At 46.4% G+C, this 26487-nt stretch overlaps 2 protein-coding genes and 2 long non-coding RNA genes across 14 annotated transcripts in view; 2 read left to right on the top strand and 2 right to left on the bottom strand.

Moving 5' to 3' along the window:
- The window catches only part of MORC2 (MORC family CW-type zinc finger 2), a 40866-nt gene extending 30303 nt beyond the window's left edge, over window positions 1-10563 (top strand). The window contains exons 18-27 of one of the 5 annotated variants that reach the window (XM_072803259.1): window positions 701-775; window positions 874-1254; window positions 1846-1977; window positions 2811-2865; window positions 3283-3424; window positions 3548-3808; window positions 3896-3989; window positions 7430-7609; window positions 7742-7804; window positions 8882-10563. In XM_072803259.1, coding sequence (XP_072659360.1) covers window positions 701-775; window positions 874-1254; window positions 1846-1977; window positions 2811-2865; window positions 3283-3424; window positions 3548-3808; window positions 3896-3989; window positions 7430-7609; window positions 7742-7804; window positions 8882-8950 — 1452 coding nt within the window. In that variant the 3' untranslated portion in view covers window positions 8951-10563. Of the gene's footprint in view, window positions 1-700; window positions 776-873; window positions 1255-1845; window positions 1978-2810; window positions 2866-3282; window positions 3425-3547; window positions 3809-3895; window positions 3990-7429; window positions 7619-7711; window positions 7805-8881 lie in introns of all 5 variants that reach the window. The other 4 variants (XM_072803257.1, XM_072803256.1, XM_072803261.1 and 1 more) reach the window with 4 other exon arrangements.
- Window positions 7429-13235, bottom strand: LOC140619600 (uncharacterized). Its single transcript, XR_012019474.1, has 3 exons — window positions 13107-13235; window positions 10316-10456; window positions 7429-9511 (listed from the first exon to the last, which is right to left on the bottom strand). It is a non-coding gene; the product is annotated as an uncharacterized lncRNA (long non-coding RNA).
- Window positions 13236-23965: 10730 nt separating this feature from the next.
- LOC140619597 (uncharacterized) lies at window positions 23966-25921 on the top strand. Its single transcript, XR_012019471.1, has 3 exons — window positions 23966-24046; window positions 24145-24344; window positions 25724-25921. It is a non-coding gene; the product is annotated as an uncharacterized lncRNA (long non-coding RNA).
- OSBP2 (oxysterol binding protein 2) overlaps window positions 24266-26487 on the bottom strand; it is a 194947-nt gene continuing 192725 nt past the window's right edge. For 6 of the 7 annotated variants that reach the window (XM_072803248.1, XM_072803246.1, XM_072803244.1 and 3 more), the window contains 2 exons: window positions 26072-26298; window positions 24266-25881 (listed from right to left, as the gene is read on the bottom strand). In XM_072803248.1, coding sequence (XP_072659349.1) covers window positions 25736-25881; window positions 26072-26298 — 373 coding nt within the window. In that variant the 3' untranslated portion in view covers window positions 24266-25735. The remainder of the gene's footprint in view (window positions 25882-26071; window positions 26299-26487) is intronic. The other variant, XM_072803245.1, reaches the window with a different exon arrangement.

Genomic DNA, 26487 nt, shown 5'->3' with positions numbered 1-26487 from the left:
TTTTACTCTGCCATTTGTTTCAGAATAGCTTATTCTCATTTTCTTAATTGATTTGTCAAGTTTTTGAGACATATTTATGGTATTACTCCTCGATCGTTTTTATTTTTATTTTTTTAAAATATTTTATTTATTCATGAAAAACAGAGAGAGAGAGAGGCAGAGACACAGGCAGAGGGAGAAGCAGGCTCCATGCCAGGAGCCTGATGTGGGACTCAATCCCGGGTCTCCAGGATCATGCCCTGGGCCAAAGGCAGGTGCCAAACCGCTGAGCCACCCAGGGATCCCCCTCCTCTATCATTTTTATTAGAAAAAAGGCTTTTTCTTTTCTGGCTTCTTTGTCTGTGCAGATGTTTGCACTAACCTGGATGTCTTACACCTGCCTCCCTGCCTACTGAATCCCACTTGTCCTTTCTGGCCTTTTCTATCATACGTTTCCTAACTTTTCTGGCTGCTTTTATAGGAATTTAGTCCATTGACACTTTCTCCTGGTCTCTCAGTTGCTAGATTAGTCACATAGAATCCTGATGATTTAGTGTTTGTATTTTTTGTCTCTCCAATGAGAGTGAGTCTCTTATAATAGTAGGACTGTGGTCTAGGTTTTCTTTTTTATTTGCCCACTGTCCCAGACACAGTAGGGATCCAGAGAGTTTGCTTGAATGTACCAAGATAAACAAACAACTTCATCATTTTTGCCATGCAGAAAACCACACCTATCCGCTCCCAAGCTGACCTGAAGAAATTGCCTTTGGAAGTGACCACCAGACCTTCTACAGAGGTAAAGCCAGGAGGTGTGTGTGGGGGGGTGGTTGGTGACTTTTCCTTAGGTGTCTTGTGCTAGGATAAGTGTTCTCACTCTGTTCCATTCTCTTTTAGGAACCTGCACGTAGACCTCAGCGACCTCGGTCGCCTCCTTTACCTGCTGTGATTAAGAATGCCCCAAGCAGACCTCCTTCCCTGCAGGCTCCCAGGCCAGCTAGCCAGCCCCGAAAGGCTCCTGTTATCAGCAGTACCCCTAAGCCTTCTACCCTGGCAGCTCGGGAGGAGGCCAGTACATCCAGGCTGCTGCAACCACCTGAGGCACCCCGAAAGCCTGCTAACACACCGGCTAAGACTGCGCCCCGGCCCACTCCTATGGTGCAGCCACTGTCACCATCTCTGCTACCCAACGCCAAGAGCCCTCGGGAGGTCCCTGCTCCCAGAGCCATCAAGACTCCAGTGGTCAAGAAGCCAGAGCCACCCAGTAAACTCTCCCCAGTGAGATGCTTTTCCTCTTCCAGCTCCAAGCCTACCCTCAGTGGTCTAGGAACGGTATCAGGCTGTGTCAAAGCTGTACTGGGGGAGCCTTTTTGGAGATCAAACCTCAAGCTTCCTGTTGCCCCTAAGGAGGAGTCTCAATAGCCAAAGGGACTTTCTCTGGTCAGGGCACAGAGCATGTTGGTTTCCTGTCCAGGGAGCTCTTCAGTATTCCCTTTGTGTTTTGATCTGCCATAAATTTGAGTCCCCTCCACCAGCTTCTGTGGTATGGGCATAGGTTGGCAGCCTGGTGAAAGCCGTGGTGGGTTGCAGCAGTGGGCAGCATGTTTCAGGGAGGGCACAGCTGGTGCCAGGGAGGCTAACGGAGAAGTAAACTGAGAAGCTCCCCCTATGACAGCTTTGAGCAAAGGTCCTTGTGGGCACAGGGACCAGGAGGTTGCTGTATACTGAGTAATGTCAGGGGAGGCTCAGCTGTGGGGTAACTGAGAAGCACACAAGTGTTACTGCTTCTTTAGGCCAGATGGAATCTTTTCCTGACAGAATCTTCAAGGGCTGACAGGGCCCCTCACATTCCCTCTCCTCTTGCTGTAGACCACTCCTGGTCGGAAGCGGACTCTTGGGGTCTCTGATGAGGAAGAAGCTGAGGAAGAGGCTGAGAGGAGGAAAGAAAGGTCTAAGCGGGGCAAGTTTGCTGTGAAGGAGGAAAAGAAGGACTTGAATGAGGTAGGTGGTCTGAGGTTAAAACCTCCTCAGGGTTGCAGTCTGCACCAGGTCTGTTTCTGTTTTGATTTGAGCCTTCCAGAAGCCCAGTTCATCTCTGTAGGATCTTGGTCACACAGGTGATTTAGAAACATGGTGTCAGGCACGCTTCTGAGTGAGACTGGCTTTTGGCTCTCATCACAGGCTGGAGGTCACCCACAGATCAGGGAGGCTTGAAACCCTTTGCATCCCTGTGTCTGTGACTTTCGTTTGCATACTGTCTTGTTTATAAAGGTGGCAGAAGGGATCCCTGGGTGGCACTGCGGTTTAGCGCCTGCCTTTGGCCCAGGGCGCGATCCTGGAGACCCGGGATCGAGTCCCACGTCGGGCTCCTGGTGCATGGAGCCTGCTTCTCCCTCTGCCTGTGTCTCTGCCTCTCTCTCTCTCTCTGTGTGACTATCATAAATAAAAATTAAAAAAAAAAAAAAGTGGCAGAAGGGTTGACACTCAAGGTTCTGATTTAGAGAGCAGGTCTTGGTGTGAGACATGGAGATTTAAATGGTGACATAAGGGACACCTGGGTGGCTCAGCGGTTAAGTGCCTGCCTTCAACCCAAGGTGTGATCCTGGAGTCCTGGGATCGAGTCCCACAACGGGCTCCCTGCATGGAGCCTGCTTTTCCCTCTACCTGTGTCTCGGCCCCTCTCTGTGTCTTCATGAATTAAAAAAAAAAAAAAAAAAAAGTCACATAAGACAACATGAAGTGACAGCTGATGACCCTGGATTGCCAAACATGCAAAAATATGCTTATCAGGGTCACTGGGGATGCTTTTAACACTAACATTGTTCTCCTTGCAGCTCTCAGACAGTGCTGGGGAAGAGGACCCAGCTGACCTTAAGAGGGCTCAGAAAGGTAAATTCGGGGAGGTACTTGGCAGCCTGTGGGGGAAGGGGATAGCGGGACCCCTCAGCCAGCAACAACTTATCCTGAAGGTTCTTGGAGGCTTTCCTGGCTCTGGGCTCTTGTGTAGCAGTGGTTCCAAGTCTAGTCCCGAGAAGAATTCTGAAGATAGCACACCCTTCTGTGTATTTTTAGCACAAATTTCTTGGCTTGCACTTCTGGCAGTCACTCATCCTGCTGCTCTTTGGCACCCTCATGGCAGATGGGGAAGGAGACCAGGGTGGCTGGGCTCCATGTTCCTGGCAAAGTACTGGCAAGCATTTAGGGGTTCTTGTCCCAGCAAGTCCTTGGACTGCCTCTCTAGGTGGCCCTAGCTGAGTAGGGAACTCCGTTAATTTTCTGACTCCCACTCCATCATCATTCTCTTAGATAAAGGGTTGCACGTGGAGGTGCGTGTGAACAGGGAGTGGTACACAGGCCGTGTCACAGCTGTGGAAGTGGGCAAACATGTGGTGCGGTGGAAGGTGAAGTTTGACTACGTGCCCACAGACACCACTCCGAGAGACCGCTGGTAACGCCCCTTTCCAGAAGCCCACAGAGTTGTCCAGGCCAGGGGGGTTCTGTCCCAGCCTCCCAGCAAGCGGCCCATCCTGGGTGCCTGGGGCATACATGACAAGTGCTTTGTGCCTCCTAGGGTGGAGAAAGGCAGTGAGGATGTGCGGCTGATGAAGCCCCCTTCTCCGGAGTACCAGAGCCCTGATACGCAGCAGGAGGGTGGGGAAGAGGAGGAGGAGGAGGCAGCAGTGGCAGCACCACCGGCGCCGCCAGCGGCAGCGGCCCAACAGGCTGTAGCCACGGCAGAGCCCTCTACTTCTGACTGCATCCGCATAGAGCCTGACACCACTGCCCCGAGCACCAACCATGAGACCATTGACCTGCTCGTCCAGATCCTCCGGTACATGTGTCTTCCCAGTCAGGCTAACTCTGGCTCTCTACCTTCTTCTTGCTATTCTGAATTCCTCTTCCCACCTTCTTTCTTTAGGAATTGTTTACGGTACTTCCTGCCTCCTAGTTTCCCCATCTCCAAGAAGGAGCTGAGTGCTATGAATTCAGATGAGCTAATATCATTTCCTTTGGTGAGTTTAGCCTTTTATTTTTATTCTGCATGGTCCCTCAGCTTCATGTTTATTGTGATTGCCAGCTCTTGTGTCATTTCCCCCCCCCCCGCCATTTTGCTGCCCACCTCCCCTATGCCCCCTCACAGCCTCTCTTTTGCTGAGAGAAATAGAAAACGTGTAGAAAAAAGTGCCAAAGCTGGCTATGATTGTGGTATGCAGAAGCCAACCACACCATTCATAAGATGCTGGGGCTGAGTCCTCACTTAGGGACATCAGGCCTGGTTTGACATTTCCTAGAGTGTATCTGTTTTCCTCCGCCTCAGCAGAGGGAGTAAACTTGTCCCAGGCAACAGTGAAGAACTTAGACTTAAAGTGCCTAAAACTTGACTCTTACAGTGAGGTAGAGATGTGGGTAGTGTTTTTTTGTAAGCACTGGGTGTTATGCTAAAGTGGCACAGGCCCTGTGCTGGATCTCTTCATGAGCAGCAGTAGAGAATCCTGCCTCCCAAGTGCCTTATGATTCAGTAGAGACTGAATTTTTACTAGGTAGCTGGACATGAGACTGAGAGCAGTAAGTGCCATGGAAGCAGTTGGGCTGTGGCAGCCTTGGGGAGGGAGCAGCAGTCTGAAGATGTGGGTCTCTGCAAGTGCCTGTGTAAGTGACAGGGAAGATTTGAGGCAGGGCGACTTTGTGAGCAGGGGTTCAGAGGGATGGAAGTTCCCAGGTCAAGGCAGCAGACTATGTGGTGAGCATTTAGGGAAGAAGAGGGCCCTGAGAGTCAAGATATGGTACTTTTTGAATGTCTGATCTTAGGGGCTTGGTGGTTTAAACCTTGTATAAAATGGAGGGCCAGCAAAAGTTTTGAGCCAGGGGAATTGTCATTCTGAACCTGGTCTAGGGCAGAAAAACAAACTTTTTCTCTAGAGGGCCAGTTAGCAAATATTTTCAGCTCTGTGGCAGCTAAACACTATGACACTGCAGTAGACCATTTGTAAAGGAATGGATGTGGCTGTTCTGTAGTAAAGCTCTATTTACAAAAAGAGGTGGCAGGCTGATTTGGCCTGGGGCTCTAGTCTGCTGACCCTGCCCTAAGAGGATAGCTCTCATGGCAGTAGGTTTGGGTGAGATGGGTGGATGGAAGATGCCGAGGCAAGAGGGCCAGTTGAGTTGTGAAAGGTCAGAGATGAGGGAATGGGAACTTGAGTTAGAGTGGTGGGAGTGGACTGGTGGGTGAAAGGGCCATGTCAGAGGTGGTTGACTGGAGGCAAATGATGGGGGAGGAGGCAGAGGCCATGTACTTCTTTGTGTCTCAGGCCTGTGGGAAGTGATGACAAAGCTATTAACTGGGAGAAAACAGTGGGGGTAAGAGCGGTGATAAGTTGTGATTTGTGTTGGGCTGGGAACACTGGCCATCTGCATTTCTGGTGATGTTTAGTGCGCAGGTCGAGATCAGGGATGGGGCACTTGGAGGGGTGGGACGGTTAGGGCTGCAGATGGAATCTGGGAGTTGTCTTCCTCAAGTGGGACAGATATGTTTATGTTTGGAATAGCTTAAGTTTTCTAGGGAAGAGTTTCTAGAGAACAGAACTAGAATTGAAACTGTAGATATTGGGCCCTTGTGTGGCAGCTGTGTGTTTGATGGTTTCCAAAGAGGAAGAGATAGGGCTTTTAATCTTCATTTTACTAAAAAGAAAAAAAGGAAGTATTAGGAGTTGAAGAAACTGAGGCTCAGGTGAAGAATCTGTTGTGATAGAACCCAGATTTGAATCCAGGTACTACTACTTTAGGACACGGGGCTTGCCCTTCTTCCAGTACTGCCTTGCTTCCCATGAGAGGAGAGGGCAGGTGCAGGCCGAGGAAGCTAGAGGATGGCAGAGCTCATCAGAAAGCTTCCTCAGAAAGCTCTGTGTCTCAGCTCTGGCCCTTGTTGAGGCTGCAGCTGCCCTCTGCAAATCCCATGAACAATCCACTAATTAGGATGCTTAGGTAGGTGGCCTGGCATCCTCTTGTCAAATTTGTTGCTTGTGGTTTAAAGTTGTTGCCAGACTCAGAGCAAAGCCTGGGTCCACTGGGATCTTCTCTGTTCAGACCAAAAACACGGTCAGCCAGGAGCATCTGAGCATTTATTAGCATCTGAGCTAATAAAAGAGTCTATTAGCTACCTTATGCTTGTAAAAGGAAGTATACCACCAATGCATCAACTTTATAGTCCGCGGACTGTAAGGTCTAAACTAATTTTTTTAACGTCAGGGACACAACAGAGATTTCTAATGTTCATTATGTTCTTGTCAGTCTGTGAAAGGTCATCCTTTTTGCCATCATCCTGGATGGGAGTTTCATAAAGTCCTCAGGAGTCCTACAAATACTAGATTTAAACATATATGTTTTTAAAAGGTATTATAACTGTACAAATTTATAATAAATGAAGAGTTAAAACTAACTCAAATCATAGGCTCAAGACATACTGAGTTTTAATATTTTGGAGTCTGCCTAAACACTTTGTGCTACCGGGGTAATTGCTACCGGGGTAATTATTTTTAATGGAGAACTTCAAATTTCTCTTGCCATTCTGGTTTAATAGGATAATACTCTAAATTGTAAGGTAAACGACACAGTTAAGTACTTGCCAGTAACACTTTTTAAAAACAGCAGTCAGGAGCTGTCAATGCCAGGTAGCTCATACATCTTTATAGAAGCATATAAACCCAGGAGTTGATAAGACTACAGTGGTCAGCTAGGACCATTCATTTTCATCAGAATGGTGTTATTCTCAAGGGTAACTTATGAGTAAATGATATTGTAAGTTTGAGTTTTGAAAATAAACAGATACTGCACAGATTTTTTTTCCAATTAGATTCCATGTAACATTTCTTTTGAAGCAACTGTTCTAGCTTTTAAAAGTTTGAAAAGCTTCATGCCTTGAGAAACTGCTAGTTAACATCAGTACTCCACACCTTGGAAATTTCAGGTACTTAGGAAAGACAGTAAAAATTCTAATGTTGCTTATTAGTATACTACACAAATCTGGAGGTATCCACTGTTGGTGGGTGCTTGATAAATATTTCTGGAAGAGAACTTCTGGTTCTGACATTGTGAGGTGTGACTTAGGATGGGCTGCCAAAAGGACTGTGGTGAAGTTAGAAACATGTGATTCAGCTGGGAGAGGGACTTGTCCTTTTCGTGCCAACTGCAATGGAAGAATCCTCCCTCACATTTACTAATGGCTTGCTGTCAAGGGCTGAAGGGTTCACATAGGTGATCCCATCTCTTTCTTCATGGCAACCTCATGAGATGGGCATCAGGTTTTTCCACTTTGGAGCTAGAGAGCCTACTTATCCCTTGTCTGTGACGTCCCTTCACACTGAGCCAGTTGCGTAGGGATACTGGAGCCCATCTAGAGAGGCCCTGGGGACCCCTATAAGCTCATGCACTTACCCTCTGGGTTCCCTCTCTACAGAAAGAGTACTTCAAGCAGTATGAAGTGGGACTCCAGAATCTGTGCCATTCCTACCAGAGCCGTGCTGACTCACGGGCCAAGGCCTCCGAGGAGAGCCTGCGCACTTCTGAGAGAAAGCTCCGAGAGACAGAGGAGAAGCTGCAGAAGCTGAGGACCAACATCGTGGCGCTCCTGCAAAAGGTGCAGGAGGTGAGCCAGGCAGCCCTCTCATTGCAGCTGGACCACCTGGTGTCTCAGGGAGGGGGGCCTGGGCACCTCCTGCTCCCTTCTCCCCACTCACAGGAATCTGTGGTTCCAACCCTGGCTGCACAGCATCCTGACCAGGAGGGCTGGAGGTGGTGCGGCTGCCTGGGCCTCATCCCAGCCAGACCCACGGTATCAGATTTTTGCCCTTGTTTAGATCTTCTGATTTACAACCTGGTTTGAGAATCCTCCGAGCCATAAAACAGAAATTCTCACTTTTCCAGATGACGCCCAGATTGGGATTGTAAGGAGTACCCCTTTAGGGTCTCAGTCCTTCATCCAGGCAGTCAAAACTTGGGACTTGCTTTGTTTCCTGTGGGATATTGGGTGAACCAGATAGGCAAGATATGGTCCCTACTACACTCATGGCCCAACAGACTGGTGAAGGACACAAAATTATTGATGGCAGGAAGTTCTATGAAGAAAACACTTCATGTAAGAGAAGGAAGACACAGAGGGTGTTCAGCGGTGGCCTCTCTGAGAAGGGGATATTTGAGCTGAGAGTAGAATCAGTCACATACAAGATGTGAGTGCTTTGGGCAGAGGAAAGGGTAGGACCTAAGGCTCAAGGCAGGGAGTTGCAGGCAATAGAAGAGGCAGGGCCTGTATGAGGTGAGCTGTCCCTGGAGGGGTATGGCCCAATCCTGTTTGCAGATTAAGACATTTAGTTGGTTATAGGAAGTCCTGGAGTGGGGTGGAAGTTAGAATCCAGGACTTGGGTGAGGAGGTTCCCATACTTATCTGAATGAGAGATTTTGATGGCTTGAATCTTGGTGACCATGTGAAAGGCAGATTTGTAATATTTGGGGGGGAAGGAAGGAAACAGGGGTGATTCTTCTGATTTGTCTTGAGTCCCTGGGTGAGGGAAGGTGGTGACCTATATTGAGATGGGCACAGCCTGGGGTGGGGTGGTGCAGTTGAGCTGTTTTGAGTGTACTGAGTCTGAGAAGCCTGCAACACATCTAAGGCACCCAGGATCCTGGGGCACACAGGGCAGGAGCAGGGCAGGAGCAAGAAATCTGGGCGTCATCTGTGTATTGAGGATGGGAAGGGGGAGAAGGATCAAGGTGGGACAGGCCTTGACAGCCAGGGTGGAGGGGGGAGAGGAGGGGACTCTGGGCTCAGGCTCCATTGCCTGCAAGAAGGATGGGGAGGTGGGCCCCCCCTTCGGCCTTCTGGCCCCCACCTGACTGCTTCCTTCTATTCCAGGACATAGACATCAACACAGATGATGAGCTGGATGCCTACATCGAGGACCTGATCACCAAGGGGGACTAAGGGGCTCAAGACAAAAATCAGCTCCTCTGCCCTTCAAGGCAGAGTTCTTGGGGGGTGGTGTTTTGTTCATGGGTGGTGGACTTACCTTGGTTTGACTCACATGAGACATTTGTGCTTTTGGAGGGAAAAATACTCTTGATTCTTTGAATCTTCCTCCCTAAGTTTATAAATATTTATTTTTTAAAAGAAATAAGATGCTGCGCCTGCTGTGAGACCATACATTTTTCTTTTGGTGACTCCTGGGCAAAGGACAGAGAACCGGGATGCCAAGCTCCTTCTCTTGGCTCCTGGGTCCTAAAGATGTGGTAAACCCAGTGTCATCTATAATTCGGAGAGGCTCCAGGGGCAGGGCTGGTCTCTTCTAGAGGATGAACAATGTTGAAATCTGAGGTGGTAGGGGAGGGAACAAGCCCTCCAGAGTGGTACTTTTCCTAGAGGCTCTGATCTAGGGGACCCCTGGAGGCGGTGGGTCAGGATAGAGGCTCAGTGCTGAGCAGCTCCCATCTCAGGTCCGGGACATGACCTCCAATTCAACCTCGCCATACATCACTCAAGTTCTCCCTGTGGCAGTGATTTCCTCAGTTAACCATGCATGGATAGTGAGGTTTTCCACCCCAAAAATCTGAGTCCAGGTGGAGTAGTAGATCTGACTCTAGTAGGCTGTACCCTGAATGAATGTTTGAATTCCAAAGGATTCTTTTTGAAAAAGCCCTCTGTGACAGTGCCCCTGGTACTGATCTGGTGGTGACCTCTGCCGGTGGGTTTGGCAGGGTCTGGAGGGAGCACGCTGCCCAGATGGTGCTGGCTGACCTGGAGAGCCTGCTGCTGCTGCTGCTGCTTTTACGGTTTCCCCCCCGCCTGGCCCCACCAATCCCTGCTCTGGGCTAGACAGGAAAAGGGGTCACTGAGCCACAGGGACTCCAGAGGCAGCTTTTTAGAAAGCACACCATGCCTTCCCTCCCATCTAGTCACAGCGTCATTCAGCTGTGTCCCTCAAGTGACTTCTCAGGGTCAAAGACAAAGGCAAGAGTTGCTGAGTTTCTCTTTAGTCACTGGAAAAATTCTGGTTTGATTTTCCCCAACTGTCTTCTCTCCTCTTTATTTGGGGACTTTGGGTTTTCTAGAGGCACAAGAACTGTGGCCTGGTACTGCTAGTCTGGGATTCAAACCTTTCTGGGTGTGTTTCTGCCATCTATCCACCTCAGGTCATCATGGCCCACATGCCACTCCGTGGCCTCTGCAGGAGACTAGGAGGTGCTGTTGAGGGAAGTCTTTACCCACTTGTGTGCCCAGAAGCACCTGCAACTTGTGGGTTTGGGGCTTCCCCAAACCACATCCCTGGAGGAGGGTTATTTGGGGACATACCACTCAGAACTTGGCCTCTTCCTCTGGAAGATTCTCTGAACCTCGGGGTTTCTTGAGCTGGTGATTACTCTCCTTCCAGCTCACTCTCTTCATCCCAGGCAGCATGTGGTTCATGTTTGTCCCCAAACCTATTGTTTGAATCTAAAAGGAAGTTGGTTCTGCATTTTTATCAGCGGGTGTAATACCCACCTTTTTTATTTACACACCTGTAATCAAAATGCAATACTATAAAATTCTTGCTGGTGAGACTCCTGAACTCAGTCTGTTTTCTTCTGTTAGTAAAATCTAGCACCTTCTACTTCATTCTTTCTACCACTGTGGCTTTAAACGGATTTCAGATATTTCTTCATCACGATCTTCCTTTTTCTGTATCCACCCTCCTTACCACAGAAACAAATGCTCAATTTCTTAAAATGTTTTAGCTTGAACTTCAGTGTAACCACTTTGCTGTTTAAATCCAGTCACAGCTGTACTGAATGCAGCCTGTGTCCCAGGCAGAGCTCCTGCCATTCTGGTTGGGAAGATAAACTGCGATGGGATGGGACCCGCCTGAAATTGTCTGAGTACTTGGGAAGAGGGAGTGGGCTGGCTGGTCTGTGGCCCAAGGGTCCCTAGCACAGTGGCAGCAAAACAGGTGAATACAGAGGAGCAATGGGGACTTTCTTTGGTTTTAAGTGACACAGCATACCGTAAGAATTCAAACAGTACAGAAAGGCTGGAAAGCCTGAAAAGCAAGACGCCCTTTCACCCTTGACCCCTATTTTCTCCCTGAGAATAATATCCATACTTGTCCACACATCCACTCTGTTCAGTTTCTGCCTGTTTCCCACAATGTATCTTGGAACCTGTTTCAGAATAGCCAATATGGGTCTACTTTTTTCTTCTGCAAAACCCATAGCATTTCATTGTCTTGGATGTACCATTAAGAGTCTCCTACTTAAAAACATTTGGGTTAACATTTACGAAAAATGCCCTGATGAATGTGGTGTGTGTGTGTGTGTGTGTGTGTGTGTATTATTGACTCAGATCTGTATGTATGTATGTATGGTAAACTCCAAAGAGAAATGGCTGTGTCAAATGGTAGGTATTAATATTAAAAATATTAAGATGGTCCAGAAAAGACCTCCAACTTTAACTCTTGCCAGCAGTGTATTTCACCCCACTGCACTTGTCAGTATGCAGTCTCTTCCATCCTGTGTACTAATCTAAAAGGTGGAAAGTGATGTACTTTTGAGTTGGTTTGAACTAACTTAAATAAGCTTGAGACCTTCATTGGCCATTTGTGTCTCTGATGCAGGGCGGCAGTTCTGATTTTGGATTAGGGACTTTATAAAAGTGTTTACAAAAGTATAATCTGAAAACCAAGAGGGTGAAGTCCTCCGGAAAATCTTCACCTTATACTACCCCTTCAGGCCCTAAGTGTCCCATGGATTTAGGATTGTAAACCTTACTTTAGGATCAATACTGTATTAGTAGGTAGGGACAGAGGTTTGATATGTTTTACTCAAGGAAGGTATGAGTTAATAGGCTGAGAAAAACTTGGGGTTCCTTCATTACATCTATCTGACACTACTTCTTGACTCTTGTTGGGTCCCCATGTTTACATGACTGCCTTTCAGACCTGTGGTTCAAGCAGAGGTAGCCAGGAGTTCATAGCTCTAAGACTGATAGAGCTCAGATTTCTTAGCCATTTATGTAGAATACAGGCTTGACGAGTAGGCAGTGGCTCCATGGCTACTTGTCCCTGTTGGAATGTTGTTCTCTAGCTGGTCAAGGCTATAAGGGGGCCTGTTGGGTGGTTGCCAAGGTGCCTGAAACATCCTCAGAATTCCACTGCCTCCCTTTGGCCAAGGGAGGCAAAGCTCTAAGGGATCGTGCTTTCTCTGCCACCCTGTTTGAGGCCTCAGATTGTTTCTTCTGTTCTCAGCACTAATGGGGTCACCCTCTCCATAATGAGCAAGACAGACTGGACAGAGGAAGGGCCTGGCAAGGAACATCTCACTCTGCATTGGACCAAAATATTGAGCAGCCTCTGCCCCTTGCCTTTTTCATCCAGGGACTTGGAATGTGCCTGGCCTAACTAGTGCTCTTGGTGGGTCTTGTAGAAATTTCCTTCCAGCTCACAAAGCGTCAGACAAATCACTGCCCATCTTGGCTCATTTATGCCATGAGGTTGGTTCTTCACCTGAAATTTGCCCAGGGATGCATATAGATAGCCACTATTCTGGGGCTGGTCTGATTGAAGTTGGAATGAAGGTCCTAACCTCTTGTTGCCTCAACCCTGAATTTTTGTGTCCAAGATACACTGGTCCCTATGTGCTACCTGTAAGCGTTTCCCTGCTTCCTCAATGGGCCGCCTGGGGAGTTGCCCCAGAGCCATCCTCACGGCTCCTAACCCTGTGGATGAGAAGGGGCAGGGCTTCCACCGGCCTCCTTCAGGCCTGGCCTGGAGGTTGCTCACGGTACCTCCTGGTACCTCCTGGCATTCGCAGCACGGGCAGCCATGCGGAGCGGAGGAGCGCGCACCACTGGGGCGCGGAGAGAAGGCGCTGGCCAGGGACGTCTTCCCCCTCCCGCTGTGGACTCCGCTGAGAAGCTTCCGTGGGACTGGCGGTTGGTTGGGAAGCCGTGGCCAGCGGTGATGCCCCGCTCCGGATTTGCCGTCCCGCCGCCCCCCGTTAGGCTCCTCTAGCGAGGCCCTGGGCGCTCGCTCCTCCCCAGCGGGCTGCCACGGTGTGGGCGCTGCCGGGGGAGGACCAACAGGGAGGGAGTTGGGGGTTTCTTACTCTACCTCGTTTATCACCACCGTACGGCACGGCTGGAGGACCGGCTCCAAGTCCTCACCTGGCCCGGGAGCGGCCGAGATCCCGCCGCAGCGCCCCCGGGCGCCGGCCCTCTCCCGACCCGCCAACGGTCGCGGCGGCCGAGCGCGCCCCCAGGCCGCTTCTCCAGCCCGCGAGGCGGGCGCACAACGGCGCCTGCGCGGTGCCGCGGCCCGGCACGTGGGCCGCGCCCCTGCCCTGTGCGTGCCCCGAGCGCGACGAGCCGGCGGGCTCCGGCTGGGGCCGGGAGGCGGAGGAAGCGCCGGGACCGACCCGAGCTGCGCGGCGACCGGCCGCGGAGGCCGGAGGTGGGGGCGGCCGCCACAGCCCCCGCGGGAAAGTGGGTGTGGCTTTTTTTCTTCTTCTTTTGGCGTCTGCATATTAAATCCAAGCGTGTAGATTAAAAAAAAATTTTTTCCCCCGGTTTTTCAGCTGTTTTGGGGTTTTTTATTTTTTGGTGTGTTTTTTGGTTTTTGGTTTTGCCACTACAGAAAGTATTTTGAATAGAGGACTTTGTGGTGTAGCACGTTCATATCTGCACGATACAGGACCTGGAAAGGAAGCGGCATGTTTTACGTCTTCAAATAGCCGCGTTCAGTGATGCTCCGCCAAGGTCTGGCCTGTTTGCCGGCCCCTGGGCCTCTCCCGGGCCGAGAAGCCCTGCGTCTCACAACCTTGGCCCGTTTAGATGCCCCTGGGGCGTGTCACTGGAAACATCCTGATAGCAGCTGGACCGGTAATTCTGATGTGAGGGGTGCGGGCCCAGCTGAAACTAGAATTTTGGACATCAGTATAGATGGATCAGCCTCCCTCACTTTTTTTTTTTTTAATACTTTGTCAGGCTATTCTTAGAATTTATTCTAAGTGAAACTTAAAATCATGTTACCTAATTTTCCCCATCCTCGCCAAAGAAAAAAGTTCCATTGTGACTTAAATTATAACTGCATTAAATTTAGATGAAGTTATAGGAAAGTTGACATTTTTATTACCTTAAATCTCCCCAGAGATACAAAATGATTTTTCATTTGTTTGACTTTAGGCCTACAATAAGATTTTATAATTTCTTCATACAATTTTAATACTTTCTCATTTATTTCTAAGTGTGTAATGGTTTTTGTCAGTACTGTGAATGGGATATTTTTTCCATCTCTGTTCCTGATTATTAATAATAGAGAAAAAGGCATACTAAAATAATGTATTTTCTGTTGTGAACTCTGGTAGTTTTTTTTTTTTAATTTTTATTTATTTATGATAGTCACAGAGAGAGAGGCAGAGACATAGGCAGAGGGAGAAGCAGGCTCCACGCACTAGGAGCCCGACGTGGGATTCGGTCCCGGATCTCCAGGATCGCACCCTGGGCCAAAGGCAGGTGCCAAACCACTGCGCCAGGGATCCCAACTCTGGTAGTTTCAAAAAAAATAAACTCTTTTATAGATGCAAATTTGCCAGTGCACCAATTTGCCATTTTACTTTATTAAAAATTTTTTTTAATACTTTTTTTTAAGAGTGTGTGCAAGTGGGGTGGGGCAAAGGGAGATTAAGATAATCATAAGCAGGCCCCACCTGGAGACCATTGGTAGGGCTTGATATCACGGCCTGAGATCATGACCTGAGCCAAAACCAAGAGTCTGAAGCTTGGGGCACCTGGGTGGCTTAGTCATTTAAGCTGCTGCCTTCCGCTCTGGTCACGATCCTGGGGTTCTGGGATTGGGCTCCATCCTCAGCCAAGAGTCTGCTTCTCCCTCTCCCCCTCCCTCCAACTTGTGCTCTCACACACTCTCTCTCTCTCTCAAATAAATAAAATCTTAAAAGAAAAGAAGAAAAGAAAAAAAGAAAGAAAAGAAAGAAAAAGAAAAGAAAGAAAAAAGAAAAGGAAAAGAAAAGAAAAGAAAAAAGAAAAGAAAAGAAAAGAATCTGAAGCTTAACTGCCTGAGCCACCTGGGTGCCCTGTCATTTTGCTTTGGCTAGAACTTCTGAAATGGATGAAACAATGGTGAATAATTCTCTGGGTCTTGTTTCTGATGAGATGGAAATCCACAAGTTAGAGTTGAGCAGAATATTAGCTGATGATTTTGGTGAATGGCCTTTTAAGGTGTGGAAAGAGTTTCTGTCTGGTTAATGTTGGGGTTTCAGGGATGGAGCTGTGGCTGCTGGTCTTACCTGAGTGGAGTACCAGGGCATGCTGGTTACATAGACTGAAACGTGGCTTGGGGGGCACACAATTGTCAGACCTACAACCTCAACTGTCAAACAATGAGTTTTTTTTTTTCCTTTAAGCTGTTTTAACAGTCATTTTTATTAGACATTGTGTTGCTACAAAAGAATACTGTATAAAATATATGGAAAGAATATGCAGTGTACACCTATCATCTTGTTTTTTGAAAAGCAATATACTTACCTTATAAATCTGTGTGCCTCTCCTGGGTCCTCTCCCCCTTCGTCCTTGCCCAACAGTAACCACCATCCTGAATTTGATGTACATATTTGTTTTTGCTTTTTAAAAAATTATTTTTATTTATTCATGAGAGACACAGAGAGAGGCAGAGACTTAGGCAGAGGGAGAAGCAGGCTCCCCGCAGGAAGCTCAATGCAGGAATCCATCCCCAGACCTGGAATCATGCCCTGAGCCAAAGGCAGACGCTCAACCGCTGAGCCCCCAGGTGTCCCCGTTTTTTGCTCTTTAAAAACTTTTACCACCTCAGTTTGTATTCCTAAATAATTGTTTTGTTTTGCATGTTTTTGAACTCGAGTAGACATCACTTTTACTATTTTGCAACTTGCTATTTCCTTTTGATATTGTTCCAGAAATCCATGTTGTTAGATATAGCTGTAATTTATTAATGTTCACTACCTTATGGTGTTCTATCACAGCTGAATATTATAAGGTAATGAACAATGAATCACCCTACAATGGAACATATAATTCTTTTATCCAGGTCTCTGTGACTGGCATTTGGGTTGTTTCTAGTTTTTTTACTATTACAGTACAGCTGTGGACATTCTTGTTTATGTCCTCTCTGTTGCATACATTATCTTTGGAGGAGACTTGTTGAATCATACAGGTAATACCCCTTTCAACTTTACTAGGTAATGTCAAAATTATTTTCAGAAGCATTTGTATATGTTTACATGCTCTCATGCTAAGTTCTTCATTTCTCTACTTCCTCACCTACACTTGATATTGCTAGACTAGAATTTTTTTTTTTTTTTTTGCCAGTCTGATGGGTATATGGTGGTAGGTCATTGTGGTTTGTATGTTTATTCATTTATTTATATTTATTTGTTTTGTCATAGTTTAATTTGCATTTCCCTGATTTCTCATGTGATTGTGCACCTTTTCTTGTCTACTGACAATTTGGATTTCTTCTTTGATGAGTTGTTTGCTCAAAACTTTTGACCATTTTTTCTGTTATTCTATCTTATTTATTTGTATTTTTGTATATTCTGGATACAAGTTCTTTGTAAGTTATGTTGCAGATTTCCACTGCTTCCTTTTAGAAACTCTTTTTAGAGAGTCTTGATGAGTAGAAGTTCTTAATTTTAGTGTAGATTAATTTACCAATCTTTTTTATAGTTTGCATTTCTTGTAGTTTGTTTCAGGAAGTTCTTCCCTATGATGAAGTCATGAAGATACTATTTTATGTTATCCTATAGAACCTTTGTAGTTTTGTCTTTCACATAGAGATCTTTAATTCACCTGGAATTGACTTTTGTGTATGGTATGAGGTAAAGATTCAATTCCTTACTAATTCCTGATTGTCCCCATACCCTTTAATGAAAAGTCTTACCTTTCTCTATTAATTTGCAATGCTATCTCTCTTATATATCAAATGTTCATATATGTGTAAATCTGTTTCTAGATTTTTATTGTTACATTTGTCTGTTATCTCTTTCTCTGTGCCAATACCACACTGATTTAATTATTACCATTTAACAATAAGCTTTTATATCTAGTAGAGCCAGTTTGACCACTTTATGCTTCAAGTGTGTTTGACTATTTTTGGTCCTTTGCATTTCCATATAAATTTTAGAATCATTTAATCAGGCTCTATGAGAAAACCTGCAGGAGTTTCATTGGAATTAATTATACATCATCAGTTTGAGAAAAATTGATATTTATGTCTTCCAAACCATGAAGATAGTATTACTGTCCATTAACTTAGATTTTTCTTTAGTGTCTCTCAAGAAAATGCTATACATTTCCCTTTAGAGGGAAATTCTGATCATTTCTTGATCAGATATATCCTAGGTACCTGGTGGTTTCTGATGCTATTGTAATTTATACAATAAACTTAAAACTTCATTTTCTGACAGTTTGTTGCTAATACATAATACATAATTGATTTTCATATGTTCTAATTTATCTTTGTATTCTTTTTTTTAAACATTTATTTGAGAGGGAGAGTGAGCAAGTGAGAGGAAGAACATGAGTGGAGTGGGGATGGGGAGATGGGAGAAGCAGAGGAAGAAGAAGAGGGAGAAGCAGACTCCCCACTGAGCAGCGAGTCCAATGTGGGGCTTGATCCGGGACTCCAGGATCATGACCTGAGCCAAAGGTAGATGCTTAACTGACTGAGCCACCCAGGGGTCCCTAATTTACCTTTAGATTCGTTTCAGTTTTGCATATCGTCTGTGAGCAATGATAATTTTGCCAATCCTCATACTTCATGTATTTTTCTTGCCTTATTGCATTGGCTAGGGCTGCCAGTACAATGTTGAATGTAAAGGGTAAAAGCAGGGTTTTTGTTTGTTTGTTTCTTATCTCATAGACAAAGCTTTCTTCTCCTTCTCCTTTTTGGGTAGATACCATTCATCAGATTAAGGAAGTTTCCATTCCGATTTTTAAGCATTTTTTCCTTTTAAGTATCATTGATGTGTGTTGAATTCTATCTAAAGTATATTCTGCATCCATAGAACTAACCACGTAGTGTACTTAGTTAATGTAGTGAATTACATTTGTCAGTTTTTCTTAGGGTAAACTAACTTTGCATTTCTAGAATAATGATTGTAAGTTTTCTATATTTCTAGACTTTTGTTTTGAGTTATACCATCACTAGTTTGTAATTTTACTCTCTTCTACTGTCCTTGTTAGGTTTTGGTGACCAGATTATACTAGCCTCAAGAAATGAGTTAGGGACTATTTCTTCTACTCCTGGAATAGTTTCTGTAAGGCTGGTTATCCCTTGGCTAGCTGTGTCTGTAGTTTTTTATGTATATGTGTGAAGGGAAGTTTTTAAACTGATTTTTAAAAATGGATATACTGCAGCTCAGGGTTTTCTAATTTTTGAGTCAGTTTTAAGTTAGATTTGTCTAGAACTTCATTTCAGTTTTTAAAGTTAATGTTAAAAGATGTTTGTAATATCCTTATTTGACAGTTTGTAGCATCTATGTCTTCTTTACTTCAAATACTGTTTTTTAGGTTCATCTATTTCCTCTCTCCTTCATTTTCTGTCTTCCTTATTAGTGAAATTTGTCAATTTTAGGTTTTCAAAGAATCAACCTTTGATTTTATTGTCCTGTTATGTTTATTTCCTCTTTAATTTCTGATTTTTATTTCCTTTGAGTTCATTTTAGTGTTCATTTTCTTGCTCAAATTGGATGGTTAGCTCATTATTTTTTAGTCTTTTTTTACAACATGAGCTTTTAATGCTATATATTTTTCTCTAAGTACTGCTTTATCCTGTTTTGATATTTAGCATTTTAATTTTTAACTGTATTTTATAATTTCTGTGTTTTTCTTCCCTGATCCATTAATTATTTAAATGTGTATTTCTAAATGTTCAAGAATGGCTTTATTTTCTAATTGCCTTTTTGTTAATTGATTTTGAACTGTCTTCATTTTCGTCTGAGAATGTGATCTGTATACTAGTCTTTTGAAATTTGCTGAGGCTTTAAACTGGTCCAAATATGTGGTTAATACTCAAAAAATGTTCCATGTACATTTAAAAAATCTATATTCTAGTTATTTTTAAAAAGATTTTATTTATTCATGAGAGACACTGAGAGAGAGGCAGAGAGAAGCAGAGGGAGAAGTAGGCTCCATGCAGGGAGCCCAATGTTGGACTTGATCCTGAGACTGTGGGATCACACCCTGAGCTGAAGGCAGATACTCAATTACGGAGCCACCCAGGCATCCCTGTATTCTGCAGTTATCTGCCCATTACATCAATTGTTAATTGTGCTGTTGGAAACATTGCTGTTATTTTTTTGCCTGAGCTCTCACTACAGGGAGAGGTATATTATAATCTTCCATTATGATTGTGGATTTATCTATTTCTCCTTACTATTCTATCTGTTTTACTTTATTTTGAGATGTTATTAGGTGAGTACAAGTTTTAGAACTTTGTGAATTTTATCTTTTATCTTTATAAATTGACTTTTTTATTTCTAGGAGTGGACATATAGAAATACACATTTCTTTAAAATCTATCTTGTCTGTATTCAGTTTATACTTGTAAGTAACATATAGTGAGATTTTTTTTATTCCAGATATTTTTATTCTTACCCAAAGATGTAACTTACTTAAATTTTGTGTATTGGATGCATTATTGACTTATTTTTCTTATTTTGTAATTTTTATTCCACCTATCTTCATTCCTTTTTCCTCTTCCTTTTAGATTGACTGAAATTCCACCCCCCCCACACACACACATATACTGTTTTCCCTTGTTTTGGAAATCTGTTATTCTTCCTTTAGCAATTACTCTGTGCTTTTTACCTAATACTTAACTCACCGAAGTCTAACTCCTCAAGACTCTTAATATTGTCTTAGTAAGTTTTTATTAATACCTTTATTTTCCTTTGGATCCTGAAAGATATTTTTACTGGGAATACTAATCTTTTCTACTTTGGAGAAATAACTTTTTCCTTCTTTCTTAGGAGGTCAGCTCTTGCCTAATCAATGCTCATTGAAGTCATTCCCACCACCCACCCCAAATCTGGCTACTTTTAAGATTTCATTGTTTTAAGAGTCTTGCCATTTCACTGTATTGTATTTAGCTGTGGATATCTTTTTATTTTCCTGATGAGGATTTGTTGAGATTGACTCTGTATATTGGTCTTTCTCATGACTTCTTGGTAATAGTTTTTTATTTTTAAAAGATTTTATTTATTCATGAGAGACACACAGAGAGAGGCAGGGACATAGGCAGAGGGAGAAGCAAGCTCCTCACGTGGAGCCTGATGTGGGACTTGATCCCCAGGCCCCGGGATCATGCCCTGAGCCCAAGGCAGACACTCAACTGCTGAACCACCGAGGCGTCCCGTCTTGGGAATTTTTAAATCATTAAGCTGAAGGCAGCAGCTTAAATGACTAAGCCACCCAGGTGCCCCAAGCTTCAGACTCTTGGTTTTGGCTCAGGTCATAATCTCAGGCCGTGATATCAAGCCCTGCCAATGGTCTCCAGGTGGGGCCTGCTTAAGATTATCTGTCTCCTCCCTCTGCCCCACCCCACTTGCACTCTCTCTTTAAAAAAAAAAAGTATTGGGATCCCTGGGTGGCGCAGCGGTTTGGCGCCTGCCTTTGGCCCAGGGCGTGATCCTGGAGACCTGGGATTGAATCCCACATCGGGCTCCCAGTGCATGGAGCCTGCTTCTCCCTCTGCCTATGTCTCTGCCTCTCTCTCTCTCTCTCTCTCTCTGTGACTATCATAAATAAATAAAAATTAAAAAAAATAAAATAAAAAAAGTATTAAAAATTATTTTCAGAAGCATTTGTATATGTTTAATGTTTACATGCTGTCATGCTCACTAAGTTCTTCATTTCTCTACTTCCTCACCTACACTTGATATTGCTAGAGTTCTGCTCTATTTTGATTAGACACATATGGGATCTTCTCACTTTACTCTCCATGTGTCTTCTTTTTCATATTTTTCACATCTTTGTGTTGTATTCTGGATACTTTCTTCAGATATTACTTCTGTGTCACTAATATGCTCTTTAGTAGTGTAATATAAAGTTATTATTTTTAATGATTTTTAAAGAGCTTTGTAAAAATACTGTTCATTCATTTTCAGGAATGAAAATTCTAGAAAACCTCTATTTCTAGAAATATATTATGTGTGCTTATTTTACCTTCTGATTATTTCACTATATGGAGAAGTTTTTTTTTTTTTAATTTTTATTTATTTATGATAGGCACACAGAGAGAGAGAGAGAGAGAGGCAGAGACATAGGCAGAGGGAGAAGCAGGCTCCATGCACCGGGAGCCTGACGTGGGATTCGATCCCGGGTCTCCAGGATCGTGCCCTGGGCCAAAGGCAGGCGCTAAACCGCTGCGCCACCCAGGGATCCCTATATGGAGAAGTTTTATGTCTGATTCTGCTGTTATTTCAGTTGGCCTATGCTCATGGGCCAACTTGTGTGTTGTGTTTCCTTGTATGTTTAGAGATATCACACTGTAAGGTATTCATTTTCTTTACAACTTCCTCTTTGGGATTCCATAAGGCCTGGAATGAAGGGGAGAGCCTCCAGAGAGGATTTCTTTGCTTCTCTCATGTGACTCTGGGGACATTGCCAATTTGAGACCATGTTATACTCTCTGCTAGAGGTTTTACTGGATATCCAGGTAGTATATATTTTGCTATAAAACCAAACTACGTGAGGGTCTGCTCTGGATTACAAATTCTTAGGGGATTCTTTTCTGCTGTGCTTAGGACTAATCTTTAAGACAAACAATTTTCCTGTATTTGATTTTGGATTCATTATATCAAAGGTATACACCTTCGGGAGTCCAGCTTTATAGAGGACATCTCCTATTACATACCCTACCTTGGAAGGTCATTTGAGGCAGTTGAAACTTAAGTTCATTGGCTATGAGGGAAAAGCAGACTTCAGAGCTCTTCTTACCTTTCCACGTTTCTACAGTCATTTACTACTTGGCCCGAGTATTCTTTATATTCTTTCCAACTCATGGATGCTTTTAAGATATTTTAAAATTTTATCTAGCATGCCTAGTTTTACACAAGGGTGGTTGATTAATGATTTACAATAAAAAGCTTCCCAATACTGACCCATTCTTGCATTTCTGTGGTAGCCCTAAGTTAAGTTGGGCATGGACTTACCAACCTGAGTTATCAATCTTTGGTATGTGGCAGGATTTTCTTTGCTATTTAGATTTTTGAAAATTCTATTTTTTAAAAAGATTTAATTATTTGAGAGAGTATGAGCAGGGGAGGGGCAGAGGGAGAGAGACAGGGAGACTCACTGAGGAGTCCCATGCAGGGCTTGATCCCAAGACCCTGAGATCATTACCCGGGCTGAAGTCAAAAGCTTAACCAACTGAGCCACCCAGGTGCTTGAAATACATATTATATTTTCATGCTGTCTTTTCCAGGTTTTGTTGTTGAAGTCAGGTTGGCCAGCTTCATAAGAAGAATCAGAAACTGCATTGGGGTGTCTCTCTGCTACACTTTGACATTTTTCTATCTGGTGTCCTTTACCCATGTCATGCTGAGCACCAGCCCTGGGGGTAAGGGAACGTCAGGCCTCCTCCCCCACAGTCTGTCAGGAGCAAGGACTTGGACTCTCACGTTTGTGGGAGCAGGAGTTTCCTGGGCTCCTAGGTTCAGCAATTTCCAGTTGTATCTCTGAGGCCCTCTCACAATTGCTGCTGCAGCCGCACTTCCCAGTGGCTCTAGGGAGTATCCTCCTAAGCTTTTGCTCTGGCTGGGCCTTCTGGCCTGGAATTAATTCAACACCTATTTACAGATCATCTCCTCAGTCACTGGGGATGCTATAGTGTGTAAGACAGACACGATTCCTATTCTCATGAAGCTCACAGTCCATTGTGAGGTGGGGGAGGCAGTCAACAAACGAATAAAATATATAGTATGACACACTGTGCCAGATGTGCAGTGGAGAAAAAGGAAGCAATTTGATGATAGCTTTCCAGCATGTTCGGGTATCTGCAGATCAAGTCCATGTCTTCTACCTTCTCAAGAATTGCTCAGTTACTCTCCCATGTACATTTCATCATCCACTCAAGTGTTTAAAAATATTCATAGGATTTGGATTTGGATCCTGTTGGATTTATAGATTTGGGAACAACAGCTGGCCATCTAGGAAGATGGTGTTTTCCCTTTTAACTCAGGTCTTCTCTATCATTGAGTAAAATTTTAAAGTTGTATCTATGAAGGTCTTTGCATCTTTTTATCAGATGTATTTTGAGGCCCCTTATAGCCTATGGTGCAGAATCTTTTTTCTATGACCTTGTCTACTCAGTGATGGCTGGTGGATAGACTGAGTGTAGGCTCATCTCCTGTGATCAGGTTAGAGGGGTTCAAGAACATCAACCTGGTGTCATTCCCTGTTCAGAGCTCTGCCTGACTTCACTCCAGGCTCTTCCCTCACCTTATCTCAGTGGCCTGGCTTTTGTCACCTCTGGTCTTTGCCCACGTAGTCCATCTTCTCCCTTGGCAGACTCTCTTCCACTGTCCCGTGTTCAGGCTTACCGTGGGGTTGCCTCACCTGCCGTGCACCTCTGGCCAGTGAGAGCTGCAGGACTCACAGTGCCTGCCTCCCCACAGGTGGGAAAGCAAGGCCCTGGTAAGGAAGGAGCTGTGCAGGGGCAGCCTTGGATCCCACAGCACTGGGGCTTCAGGGCAGGAGACTGGAGCCTGGCTGCAATGCTCTTGTGGTGCCCTGCCCCGACCCCATCCTTCACCTGGAAGCACTGGCAGTGGAAAGCCCCCTCACAGTGGGCCAGGCCCAGGTGCTCTTGGCCAGACCTGGGAGCTAGTGATCTGAGTTGCTTAGCAACCTGGGACAACAAAAGCCTTCCAGGTCATGGTTGCTGAGTAACCCTGGAACTCACCAAAGTGAGCTTCCCTCCGAGAGAAGAGCACAAGAGCACGAGAGAAGAGCACGGTGGGTGCCTTGGCTTGGCCCCAGACAGCCCCAGGCAAAGCTGTGAGCCTTCCCCTAAGTTCTGTCTCTGCCCTCTGCAGCCTTCCTGTCCCAGACCCTGTCTCAACAGGTCTTCCACCCTCTTTTCCCTCCCTATTCAGATCAACTTTCCATTGCGTGCCTCAGTGGAGAGCAGAACAAAGTCCCAGGCTCTGCCCCCATGCTGCCTCATAGGCTGTCACCTGTTCTGCATCAGCCCTGATCCACCCAGTCACAGACACATTCAGGGACAGGTCCTTGGAAAACAAATCCAAGGTTTTTATTACCGGTCAGAAGGTGCTCCCTCACAGTGTGAGAAGAGGTACATTGCACAGCTCTACTTGCAGGCCTGGTGGGGCCACCCGCCCACCCTGCCTGCCCTGCCTCTTGAGTGGGCACCCTAAGGCATTTCATATGTTGGTGTTTTCACTTTTGTTTTCTTATAAAAACAAAACCAGTCCTGGAGTATACAGAAAAAAACCCCTGTGATGAATTTTCAGGACCAAACTTAAATGGGAGGGGTTGGAGTGGGGGTTCTGAAGGGCCGGGACAGTGGCTATACTGGCCCAGTCCCCCCACCAATCGAAAGGAGCCGTTGGAAGGGGATCCGAGGAGAGGGCGGGGCACAGCTGACAGGAGGGCCAAACTCAGACAGGAGTGCACCCTGTCTTCATCATTTTTTAACTTTCACATACCATAGAAATTTAAGCAAAATAGCTATTTTTTATATATTAATATATCTCATATATATATAAATCAGGCAAATAAGGAGTTCAGGGGGTGTGGAGATGGGCACTCCGGAGGTGCCTGAGGCCGAGGCGGGACACTGGGTCTCTGGTGCCTGGGGGCACTAGCCCAGGCTGAGCCGAGTGTTCTTATTGCTGATTTGGGGCCTGGTTCTGGGGTGGGGAGCACCTGCAGGCCCTGCCCCCCAGCCCATCCCGGCCTCTGGGGCGAGGGAGCAGCCCTCACGTGGCCAAGGCTAGGCAAGGGGCTGTTGCCCTCAAATCTACGTGGGGGCCCCTCAGTGCCTCCTCCCCCACAGTGGGTGCAGCTGTAGCTCCAGAGACAACTGACCTGTGGTCTCCTGGGCCAGGTGGCCCCTCCAGTTCCCTTCTCTGTGGAGTCCGTGCTCCCAGTGACTGGGCAGCCGTGACACAAACATGGCCCTGCTATGTCGAGCTACAAAATGCTCCCTGCTCAAAGGGGTCTGGCTTCCTGATGTCTTCAAAAGAAGGGGCTCTTGCCAGGACACATTTGTGGCAAGAAAGCACACTTAGAAAGTTGTCTGCTAAGTGTTGTACTAAAAATATTTACTAAACGTCTTGGCTGGAAAGAAATGGAGATAGTTTTTTCTAAAAAAGTCAAAAGTGGCTCCTCAGGAGGAGCCAGTGCCTTCCCTGGGTGGGGCTGGTGACTGGGGCAGCCCAGGACTCGGGCCAGCCTGCCTGAGTTGTGGTAACTGGGAGCTGGGGTCCCACTGGGACCCAAGTCCACAATGAAGGGGCTCCGGTGACCCGGAGCACCTGGGGGCTGAAGAGAATGCAGATCAGCACTTCCTCCTTCCAAGGTGGGAGCCCCAAAAAAGTGTTAAAAAAAAAAAGGCGAGGGTGGGAAGGTTTGGGGGGAGGGCCACTGAGTACTAAATTGAGTGCATTAAAGAAGAGGTGGACCAGGCTGTGCAGGCGCCTGTATTTGCAGGAGAGGTGGCGCTCAGAAGATGTTGGGGCACATGTGCCAGTCCTGCTTCTCCTTGGCCTCCCAGTAGCCGCCCTTGTACATGCAGGCCGTCTCCCCGGTCAGCGGGTCCAGCCTCTTCTCGAACCACAGCGGCATGTACACATCGGCCTCCTTCTCTGCTGGACGGGCACATGGGCGGGCGGGGGGTGGGCGGGGGCCTCCTTCCTGGTCCACCCCCTTCCCCATGCCCCGCCTCCCTGTCCCCCTCCCTGTCCCCGGGGCACCCCTCCGCGCCCCATTCCCTTCCTTCCAGGAAGGAGCCGCTCCCCAGCCCCGGGGTACCTTCCCTCGGCCTGCGCCCGGCCTCACCTTCCTCGGCGCCACAGCCCCGCGAGCAGGCCTCCAGCCTCCGGCGCCGGGACACGCGCTGCTTCTCCTCCAGCCGCTGCTTCTCGCTGTTGGCCTCGTCCCAGTGCCCCTTCTCCATCAGCCGCTGGTCGGGCCGCAGGCGGCTGTCGGTGGGCGCCACGCCCTCCTCGTGCTCGTTGAGGGTCAGGGCCAGCTCCGAGAAGTAGTACATGTTCTCCGCGTTCTCCCTGCGCGGGGTGGGGGGGGGGTGGTGAGCGGGGTGAGCCGGGGTGAGCGGGGTGAGCCGGGGTGAGCGGGGGTGAGCCGGGGTGAGCGGGGGGTGAGCCGGGGTGAGCGAGGGGGTGAGCGGGGGTGAGCCGGGGTGAGCGGGGGGGTGAGCCGGGATGAGCGAGGGGGTGAGCGGGGGGGTGCGCGGG

The sequence above is a fragment of the Canis lupus genome, chromosome 27 (assembly GCF_048164855.1).
Source record: "Canis lupus baileyi chromosome 27, mCanLup2.hap1, whole genome shotgun sequence".
In the NCBI taxonomy this organism is placed as follows: domain Eukaryota; kingdom Metazoa; phylum Chordata; class Mammalia; order Carnivora; family Canidae; genus Canis; species Canis lupus.
The sequence above is the reverse complement of the archived record's forward strand: the minus strand, read 5'-3'. Positions and strand labels throughout refer to the sequence as shown.